The 10,944-nt window shown below is 33.9% G+C and overlaps 2 protein-coding genes across 2 annotated transcripts; both read left to right on the plus strand.

The window, feature by feature from the left end:
* Nucleotides 1-2,182: 2,182 nt before the first annotated feature.
* Nucleotides 2,183-5,489, plus strand: LOC139852157 (NADP-dependent D-sorbitol-6-phosphate dehydrogenase). The gene is made up of 6 exons (XM_071841383.1): nucleotides 2,183-2,396; nucleotides 3,310-3,404; nucleotides 3,742-3,859; nucleotides 3,961-4,093; nucleotides 4,785-5,004; nucleotides 5,140-5,489. The coding sequence occupies exons 1-6, from the start codon at nucleotides 2,264-2,266 to the stop codon at nucleotides 5,368-5,370; spliced, it is 930 nt and encodes a 309-aa protein (XP_071697484.1). The 5' UTR covers nucleotides 2,183-2,263; the 3' UTR covers nucleotides 5,371-5,489.
* Nucleotides 5,490-6,114: 625 nt separating this feature from the next.
* LOC139852757 (protein BASIC PENTACYSTEINE4-like) lies at nucleotides 6,115-9,062 on the plus strand. Its single transcript, XM_071842087.1, has 3 exons — nucleotides 6,115-6,172; nucleotides 7,790-7,939; nucleotides 8,044-9,062. Exons 2-3 carry the CDS (start codon nucleotides 7,871-7,873, stop codon nucleotides 8,869-8,871), a joined length of 897 nt encoding a protein of 298 aa, XP_071698188.1. The 5' UTR covers nucleotides 6,115-6,172; nucleotides 7,790-7,870; the 3' UTR covers nucleotides 8,872-9,062.
* The last annotated feature ends 1,882 nt before the right edge of the window (nucleotides 9,063-10,944 follow it).

Consider the following 10,944-nt stretch of genomic DNA (forward strand, 5'->3'; position numbering starts at 1 on the left):
AGTGGATTTCGAGAAGGTCAAAGAAAAAGAATATCGATTGGCTTGATTGGTTACATAGTCCATATGTACATCTTAATAGTTAGTGGTGTTGTTTTTCTACCATTGGGTTGCTAACTTTGCAACCTTTCTCGTTGATGTTTGCTCATGTTAGATTCTTTGTATCCGCATTCATTGTACTTCCTCGAGTACATTAATACAATACTTTCTTGCTTTCAAAAAAAAAAAAAAAAAAACTGATAGGCGGTTAGAGTCACTGACAGCGTCTAAATGCGATGTCAAAATTAACCCACTCGATCATTATTTGGGACGAATTAATACAATCCTACCGCTCCTCATAACGAAACCCCCACGACGAATCCATGCCGGCATCGCAAGTGGTAACACCCACTCAAACGAGGCTCGAACGCAAGACGTACAAAACCTCCAAGGCCCATTAAATGGACGTATAACCTTAAAGGAAATAATTTTGCTGCTCATTGGGGTCGAACACTCGACCTCCCTTATGAAAAGTCTTGTCACCACCAATGAACCAACACATTAACGTTACATTTATGTTGTGGTTGGCTATATATGAAAGACTAATCTACTCATGAGATTGTTTAAGTATGGCTACATAATGTTTAATTATTCCCGCGTCGTCTGTGATTAGTGTGATGATTTCATAATCATTTGTTTTTTACATGTGACTCATAAGAAAGCAAATTGATATTTTCACATTCACTTTTGTTAGATCCACCTAAATGTCCTAAAATATCCTTAGCATACACAAATTTCTTGTTATAATTTATTAATGGATGTTTTTAGAAAAAGCCATCAAATGATGGAGGAAGTATAGATGTGGATGGTGGAAGCAACACCTCCTCGTAAGAAAGCTATGGTTGAAGTTTTAATGAGTATATATGTGTGTGTAACAATTTATCATATAGTAACTTTCTCTTTGGATCCCGTGATTTTTCTTCAGCTTTTGAGTTTCCACGTATATTTCTGTGTTTTAAGTTCTTTAGGGAGTATTATTTTTTGTTGGATGTAGGAATCAATTGGGCTATTTTCCCAGTAACAGTAATTTGATGTAGTGATTTGTTGGAAATTGCTCGGTTTATTTCGGATGCTTTTTCTCAAGAAGTTTTAGCATATTCTGATCAGACGATCATGTTGGATTCAGACTCAATTAATTGTGAGGGTCGTAGTGTACCAACAGATGAAGGTTTTAGTGTTCCTTCAGGTTTTGGTAACCCGGTGTCGTTTTATATAAATCATTTAGAAACGATTCAAATCACGTAGTATGAAACCGAGGTGGATTGTGGTGTCACGAGTGAGGCTGCTAAGTTGAGTGGTTTAACTATTGAAGATGTAGGTTCTGATGGTCATGTTGATTTTGTGAATGTGAGATGTTTAACAAGTCAAACTTGTTAGGTTCCCACTGTTAAGTGCTCTCTTTGTATCTTAGTCATTAACTTGTTTCTAGTATTATTTGGCTGTCGAGCTTGTGAGTTCTTTTGTAGTACTTCAGACGTTTCGAGACTTCACATTTTACATGAAGTTTTAGTATACTATATATCACTGTTGCAAAAGACTCCGTCTCGAACCGTTGCAACCCCCGTTGCGACGGTTTGGTGACTAGCTCATCCCGTCTCGAAGAAAACCGTCTAATATGACAGTCGATGGTCAAAATTCGGGTCAAAGTTGAAAAAAATCAGGTCAAACACTGTCAAAATTCGAAAAAGCCAGAAAGTTGGTAAAATCGGTCAAAGTTGTCGTATTTTAGTTTGAATTTACTATATTAAATTAACGTTGATGGCGATTATGGATACAAATTAATCAATTAAAGTTGTTGTCTTTAAAATATGTACACATATATACATTTATATACTTATATATTTAAAAGTCAACTTTAGTCAACGTCTGTCTTATCCCCGTTTCCACCCCGTCTCACGTTTTTTTTTTTGCAACCTTGCTATATATCATATATAGTTAAAAAAAAAAATATGGAAAAGGAATAAAATTAAATTGCTAATCTAATCCAATCCAATAATAATTGATTCCTTTAAAAGGATTGATTTCGATATGGCGTTTGTTAAAAAAGATATGAAAATTATTGTCATTTTCTTTTGCAGCATCTGGACCGTTGATCAAATATAGATAACAGTCACCCACAATCTCTATAAAAAGCCACTAGTACACAACTCTAGTCAAAACGCAGTCTCACAAAACAACAGACGGCACAAAGTCACAAACTAATCGTGTGAATTCATCAAACTAAAAAATGGCGATTGCACTAAACAGTGGGTTCAAAATGCCAATCATCGGATTAGGTGTTTGGCGTATGGAAGGCAAAGATATCAAAGATCTGTTGATTAATGCTATCAAAATCGGTTATCGTCATTTCGATTGTGCTGGTATATTTCCTAAATTTTATTTTAGGGTTTATACATTTTAATTTGATGAATTTACAAACTCGCTATTTTATCTTTTTGTAAGTGTCCGATTCAACTTTTATTGAACAATGTTAACAAATTCACGGATGCATCAATAAAAATTGTGAATTTTTCGACTTAATGCTTCAAGGTTTTATTAATTAGTTCTATTGAGATATTAAAATTGCTAAGTTTTGAGTATTTATTGACTAACATTTTCTGAATTCGAAACTTTGACCAGTTCTTGGAATATTTGCTGGCTTATACGATTCTGATTTTGATTAAATGATTTATATGTATATTTGTTTTTTGATATTTTGATTGAGCATTTAACTGAGGTTTAGGTACCTGAGTTTTTTGTATTCTGGGAGTGTTTTTTAATTGTTTGGGTTGCATAATTTGACCTTCTATCTGTTAAGCATCCCATCCCTTTGCCCAAGTCCTAACAGTTTACTAATTGATTAGCTTAAGCTAATTATGTGTTGATTACTATATATAGTGAGTATTAGGTTAACATAAATGCTTAACTCACTTGATTGCTTTATAGAGGTCCTCAAAAGCAAGTTTCAACCAAAGTTTTTAATACAAAACATCTTCAAGGTTTTATCAGTTCTGTACATTAAAGTTTAACAACATTGACTTCCAAAATCAGAATGTATCTCCATATATTGATGTAGTGGTGGTCAAACATTGTAGTTTGAGTTTTCAATTTTTGAATAAAATGGAAATGGACACGGATTGTGTTCACACATTCTTTCAGAATTGAAATTTTCAGAACGTTGAATAAAAACTTGTTTCGTCATTTGCATTTACCCAAGTGTCACTTTATTTAAAAGGTTTTTCTCTTTTCTTTGGAATGTTGGACACAATGTTCTAATGGGCCACCTTCTTGCAGCTGATTACCAAAACGAAACGGAAGTCGGGGAGGCATTAACCGAGGCGTTTAAGACAGGACTAGTGAAGAGGGAGGAACTCTTCATTACTACAAAGGTTTGTGATTTATTTACTTCAATTAGGGGATACAATTTCAAAACACTTATTTAAGATGGGTCAGATTGGATTATGTTCTGTATAAAATTGGGTAGTTATAAAGGATACAGGTTGGACAATTAAATTAACACTCAAAACATACTTTTAACTGTTCATAGCCTTTCAAATTACCTTTTCTTTCTTCAAAAAAGGTTATCAACAGTTGGGTACCTCTTTATAATACTAATTATAACCATGTTTAGTATAATAATTATTAACTAAAAGAAGTAATCATGGACAATGAAAACGTATATTATGGATTGCTATTTATGTTTTCTATTTGTTTTCGGGAATTCAGCTGTGGAACTCAGACCATGGACACGTTGTTGAGGCTTGTAAAGCCAGCTTGAAAAAGCTTCGGTTGGACTATCTGGATCTCTTTCTTGTTCACTTTCCGATTGCAACAAAGCACACTGGTAATATCCTTTATGGTTATATACTTATATATCTATTCTAAAGTTTCAATTATTTTGTTATGAAAAATTGTGACCTGCATGTGATTTTCTGCTTATTACAGGGATTGGTACAACTGATAGTGCTTTGGATGAAGATGGTGTTTTGGACATCGACACCACCATTTCCTTAGAGACTACATGGCATGCTATGGAAGAAACTGTCTCCTTGGGCTTGGTTCGCAGCATCGGAATCAGGTTAATGTGTTATACTTTTAATTTTACCGTCTGTAGAAGTTTAAAATTTTCTGTTTATCAAGCTACTTAGATATGGGCTTCATTCAAATTTCTTAATATTTTGACCCATATTATCATCAAAAAATACTGATCCAACCCAGAACTGATTATTGCAACTTCAACTCACAGCAGCTGTTGACATCTGAAGATTTGCATAATGCCTAACAACATTAATGTCAAATTTTTGAAAGTTGTAGGATTTAGTTGACTCGAAACGCAAGTCACCATGTACATTTTGCTTTTAGTTCAAACCTTTACCTTTTTAATCACTTATCTCTTGAATTTTTGATTAGTCATATGAAATTATAATTGTGGATTATCTTATTTGACTCTGAATATCATATTTGCGTTCCAGTTTATATTGTCAAATGTTTACTTCTTTTTATTTTAACTTTTAAACACCAAAAGCAAAAGTAGGAGAAGCTGCATGAAACTCTATATCAGTTAGGACCACCAGACATCATATCTAAAATAAGATACAAGTTCCATAGAATTTCAGCATCAAGAGTTTATGTAGTCCACAGCATGTTTTATAAATGTTTTCCGTGAATATATTATATAATTCAATATCTACTCATTTGGTAGAAAGTTTTCCACACAGTGGATGTAATGCCATTTTAATTAGGACTAATTTTGGTATTATTAAATGCAGCAACTATGACATTTTTTTGACAAGAGATTGCTTAGCTTACTCAAAAATAAAGCCTGCTGTAAACCAGATTGAAACACATCCTTACTTTCAACGCGAGTCCCTTGTTAAGTTCTGTCAGAAGCACGGAATTGCAGTTACGGCTCACACCCCACTCGGAGGTTCAGTGGCTAATACAGAGTGGTTCGGTTCAGTTTCTTGCTTGGATGATCAAGAACTCAAAGTATGTTTCTCTTTAGCTTATTATACTCTTTCTTATATGCTATCTTTGACTTTAAAGTTTGAATAGACTAATTTTCAGCATTGAACACTGATCTTTCTGTATGAGTGGTTGACTTTCATCTTTGTGTATGATTAGGCCTTAGCTGAGAAGTACAAGAAAACTGTCGCCCAGGTGGTTCTCCGGTGGGGCATACAAAGAAACACCATTATCATTCCTAAATCCTCAAAACAAGAGCGACTTGAAGAAAATTTCAAGGTGTTCGACTTTGAATTGAGCAATGAGGATATGGAGCTCATCAAGAACAAGGACCGAAAATACAGAACCAATAACCCTGCCAAGTTCTGGGGTCTCGATCTTTATGCTTAAAGGCTTAAACGTTAGATGTTTGTATTTTCGTATAAGCTCGTTTTTGTTTGAAGACCTTAATAAGACCTTATTTTTAAGCCAAACTATAATATAATAATAAATAAATGTGAACAATATTATATGATGTTTGCCATGGGAAAGTCTTTTCGCTAGCTATGAAGTTCCTACGATAAGTTTTGAAATATGAATGTGGTTAGAACAGTTGTCTGCTACTTTGTTGAAGTTATAATAGCTTCTTGATTTTGATTAATCCTGTGATACTACTAAAATTTAGAAAATACGGAGTAACAAAAACATCAAAAATTTTCTACTTTCAGACACATTAAAGTTAAAAGACTCTTAGTTTTTAGACTCATTGGATACTCTCTCTCTCTCTCTTTTTTTTTTTTTTTTTTTTTTTTTTTTTTTTGGGGCTTCTAAAGTGAAAGACTGTTATTTTTAAGTTGTTAAAGTTGAAATTGAAATTCATTTCATTTATCATTTATTCATTCATTTATCAGAATGAAAAGAAAACATAAAAGATACTTTAGTATTTTACTTCGTAGTTGGTAATTTTTGAAATAATTTCTATTTTATGTACTTGATATGTTACCTTTTATTTTTACACATAACAAAAATAAAAATATAATTCTTTGAATTATGATATCATCTCATATACTCTACATGAAATCTAAAACACTGTGAGAGCAAAATCTTAGAACTCTCTCTCTCTTTCTCTCTCTGGGCGTGTATATATATTTGATTAAAAAAAAAGAAGTTTTCATCCGGCGGCGATACATTATCATCTCCTTCCTCATTATCTGTAAGTCCATCTGTTATGAATTTTCAATTTTCAATTTTTATTTTTTATTATTTTCTGTTTTTATTTGGATAACATCTACCTATTTACACACTGTTTCCACTATTAAAAACCCTAATTGTAATTGTCTGTTCGCCGTCCTCCGCCCGCCGTCCTCCGCTGCCGCCGTCGTCTTTTCCTGTCCTCGGTTCGTATTTAGCTCACACATAATTAGTTCGCAACCTAATCACCCACTTTTTCGTCGTCTTTAAAGTTCTAATCTAAAACCAATTGTAAATGTTATAATTGTAATGCAACTTCAGATAGTAGTTGATTTACCTTTTATAGTGAATTTTTTTTTTCCATGCTAGTTACAGATTTTAAGACTTGTATTTCTTTTCTGTGTTCTAGAGATTAAAATTGTGTTCCAGTTTGGAATAACAGGCCAATTAACTGTTTGCCATGTACTCCATTATCAGTCAAAATTGATATATTTTTTCTCTTAAATAGATGAGTACATTTTGTTGGCGATTTTTTTTATTAAAGGGCGTTTTTTTTTTTTTTTTTTTTTTTTTTTGGTATTAGTAGATCATTTATTTCAACGACCCTCATCATTTGCACGTAACACACACGTTCGGGCGGAAACCCGAACTCGATCGACGGTACCCGGGAACACATCCATTCGGGCAGTGTTCCGTGTAGAGGTCCGTGAACGAATCCCGTAAAACCTCCCTATAGGGTCAATTGGCAATTATCATATGAATTGGCAATTGGGTGTATGGGATGACTACCGAGTACACATTCTCCAAGTGCTACTGAAAATTTGGGTTGGTTTTTCTGAGATCATTTGTTTTCGAAACCGTTTTATCCCGGGCCCACTTTTACCTGAGTCTGTTATGATCCAGTTGCCTGAATTTTAGTAACTTCTTATTGTAGCAACACAATTTGTGTTAGTGTATGACGTGTTACCAAATCAAATTTTCAAGGTAACAAGCATTGCATTATTTGGTTGATAATGCTGGTTCTGTTTATTAGATTTCCTTTGATGTATAGTTTGTATGAAATTGGTTCATGTGCTTATTGCGCTGCTTAAGTAAGAGTGTTTAATTTACACTGAAACTGTCTGCCTGTGATCGATGATTACTTCTGAGCTATTTTGGACTAAACGAATAATTGCAAATTTTTGTGCACTGTTTTAGTTATGTAAAAAAAAAAAAAACAATCTGTGAAGAATACTTCACACCTTATGAAACCTGTATAAACTTAAAACTACTTGATTTACAGTTAGTTTAACAAGAGCTTTAATTTTTGTTTTTCATTTATTTATAATTTTTTATGTTTTGTTTTTTAAGCTTTAGCCTTTTGTTCTTCTGTAAAATTATAGCTAGTTGATCATCTCTGTAAATAGAAGATTAGTAGAGACTAGAGATTACATCGCATGGTTGTCTCGAACATTTAAATTAGGTTGAATTAAGCTCCGCTGAGAAAGATCACTTAAAGATCATTTAAATTAGCTTTAGCCTTTTTTTAAACGGGGCCTCTTGAAAGCCGGACAAATTTTTGTAAATTATTTGTACAATTTTACACCATCAGTTCATATCTAAATCTGACTTTGAATGGCTTTTGGTGTTCATGGTTCAGGGCAAGATGATCTTAAATAACTAAATCTGATTTCTTTGCGTTACGAATCGGCCTAGTAAGCCATTACTCTTGCTAATCAAGATGGACGACAGTGACCATCGTGAAAACGTGCGCCATAGAGTAGATTACTACCGAGGTGTTCCTTCTCAGGTAAAAAGCTTAAATCTTTTTTACTATTACCTTTGTTTATACAAAGTTTAGTGTTAGTAATAATATATTTGGTTTTAATGGGTTGTGAAAATTCAAAATTGTAGTGGAATATGCCTCAATACCAAGTGAAAGATCAAAATGCTCTGTCAATGAATAAGAAAATAATGCAAATCGTGACCGAAAGAAATACGGCTATCGAAGAGCGGGATCGAGCACTCTCTGAAAAGAAATCGGCATTAGAGGAACGTGACATGGCAATCCAACAACGTGATGCCGCAATTTCTGATAGAAACGATGCTATAAGAGAAAGAGATAACGCCATTGCTGCATTACGTTTTCAAGAATCCACTATGAACGCGTACGTTCAACAACGAGGCTCTAAACGAAACCTACACCAAGCTATACAAGTACAACCTTCGTATATGCGGGACCCACATGTAACCGAAGCATTTCCAATAACCACTATTGAACCTGTTAGAATAACTAAGGAGACAAAACCACGTGGTGGGACCAGTACTGTTAGAACTAAGAAACAGAAGACAGTTAAAGAGGATTTGAACCGACATGTTACGACTGACGGTTCGAAAGCTGAGTGGGATGCGCAAGAACTAGGGTTAATGGAACATATCAGTTTTGATGAAACAACGATGCCGAGTCCAATTTGCTCGTGTACAGGTGTCGCAAGGCAGTGCTATAAATGGGGAAGCGGTGGTTGGCAGTCTTCGTGTTGCACGACTACTTTATCTGTATATCCGCTTCCTCAAATGCCGAACAAACGTCATTCACGAATTGGTGGTCGGAAAATGAGCGGATCGGTTTTCACGAGATTGATTAGTCGGCTTGCTTCACAAGGTCACGATCTATCGTCGCCCGTTGACTTGAAAAGCTACTGGGCTAAACATGGTACAAATCGGTACATTACCATAAAGTAAAATTATGATTTTACCCTTGACGAAATGTAGAAGCAGGTTTTTGGGTAAAAATATTGTGCTTTGCTTTTGATAAGGGGATCTGTTTAGTGGTGGAAGTTGTAGGATTTATTAGGGTTTTCTTTTTTATGGATTGTAGCAAGTAATGCAAGTGTTTTGATGCACTGTTTTGTTACTATTGTAGCTGGGCTATTTTGTGTCTAATATAATCGTGAGCCCGACATAAAATGTGTTGATCGCAGTGTTGTAAAACTCGGCCAACTCGGCCGGCCGAGTTCTCAGTTTAGATCTAGCCGAGATCTCTGTGCCCAACTCGGTCAACGGCTGACATTCTCGGCCAACTTGGGGAGTTCGTGGTCGACTCGGAGAGAGTTCGATTCTAGGACTTGTGGTGTACGTATGACCTTGTGCCAAACTAAAAAAAAGGATACATTTTAGGTCTAGTTAGACTTAGTTTCGCTCGAATTTTTAAAAGTTTACTGATACTGATATGACCCGTTTTTGCATAACTCACTACCAAGTTGGACAATGGTTGGAGTGTTAATATAAAATTTTGTAAAAACACTAGTAGGATTTTTTGTTTATTTTCGCTCTAAAAGCGATATGACACTAAATGGTCAACTGGTTAAAGCCAAAAATTAAGCAGCCCATCAAATATGCCCAAGTCCAGTCTAAGTCCACTACATTATGAGCCAATAATTGTTTCACAAAAATAACTTAATGAACTCCCAATATATTATGCTTATTCTTAAAAACACAAGATACCTCTTAATTTATATCTATGTGCTTAACAATAATTTATATAGAGATTGAAACCAGACAACCCAAATGTTGATTACCTTTCTTTAAACATGATTATAGAAGCCAAATTTTTCGACTCCTTCAATTAAAATACTCCGTATTAGAATTGACATGAAGTTGACTTTCAAAACAACGACAAAGGGAGATTTCTACATGTGGCCACAATCTAAAATACCAATACTAAATTACTACTAGTAGTTTAACTTTGGGGGATGATTCTCACACACTATTTTTTGATTCTCACACACCTTTTTACCCTATTATTAGGGAGGAGTTCAAGTAAATTGGTGTGTGAGGATCAAAAAACAGTGTGTGAGAATCATCCCCCTTTAACTTTATATATATAAGTAATATATAATATATACTGTAATATAGTAATATGTAAAATAGATTGATTGATTTGCCATATAATCTGAGTTTCTGTTTCGTGCCTGCATCAATTAATAATTAGAAGCCTCGGTTGCAAATCTTTATAGAAGAAAAAAACCCAATTATAAAATTAAGGGATTGACACACCACATTGCTACAAGAAAAAGGAATAGGATCTTTTTTCTTTAGAAAAAAAAAAGTACTGCTTATTGAAAATAACATTATAGAAGACTAGAAGTACTCCGTATATTAGATAAGACCAAATATTCCGTTAAATATAACTTTTTATGAAATTACCAAATGACAAAAATGCTTATTGACAATAACGTTATAAATATTCTTTCTTTTGAAAACTAAAGGCTTATACAAAGATGAATGCTAATATTCTCTACAAAAAGAAAAAGAAACAGTGGACATGATATTTTCAGTAGAAATTTAGGATACATATGAGTTAAACTACGGAGTACCAGTAGGATACTCGCGTTATGCGGGTCTTAAGCCAGTAGGTAAAAAAAAAAAAAACGATGATTTTGTGATACATGTCTTTTTTCTATAATAAGAATTCCATTACAACAAACCTAATATCCCTTTGATTTTATTTAATTACACACAAATATCTAATTATGACCAATAAATATATAAGAAAACAAATTAATTCGTCACGAGTATCCAACTCGTTTTACAAGCCGACTAATCTCAGAGCGACTACTCATTTTACGAACAATTTAAAGTCATCGCGGGTGAACCTCCATGACCACAAGCGGGTTTATGTTGGTTAGTGGTCGAACTTGAAATCTCCCAGAGTTTTAATCTTATTTAAGTGTTCAAGTCCTAATAACTTAACTACCACTCCGTGATTAATTTTCACTAAATTCAACAATGAAAATTAAATAATTCTCAAAAATT

This window comes from Rutidosis leptorrhynchoides, chromosome 6 (genome assembly GCF_046630445.1).
Source record: "Rutidosis leptorrhynchoides isolate AG116_Rl617_1_P2 chromosome 6, CSIRO_AGI_Rlap_v1, whole genome shotgun sequence".
NCBI classification, from domain to species: Eukaryota; Viridiplantae; Streptophyta; class Magnoliopsida; order Asterales; family Asteraceae; genus Rutidosis; species Rutidosis leptorrhynchoides.

Bases quoted from the DNA above. Each gene is read 5' to 3' on its own strand.
- LOC139852757 (XM_071842087.1), top strand. From the start codon at position 7,871: ATGGACGACAGTGACCATCGTGAAAACGTGCGCCATAGAGTAGATTAC. The intron at 7,940-8,043 runs GTAAAAAGCTTA...TCAAAATTGTAG, and splicing joins ACCGAGGTGTTCCTTCTCAG to TGGAATATGCCTCAATACCA.
- LOC139852157 (XM_071841383.1), top strand. From the start codon at position 2,264: ATGGCGATTGCACTAAACAGTGGGTTCAAAATGCCAATCATCGGATTA. The intron at 2,397-3,309 runs GTATATTTCCTA...ACCTTCTTGCAG, and splicing joins TCGTCATTTCGATTGTGCTG to CTGATTACCAAAACGAAACG. The intron at 5,005-5,139 runs GTATGTTTCTCT...GTGTATGATTAG, and splicing joins TGGATGATCAAGAACTCAAA to GCCTTAGCTGAGAAGTACAA.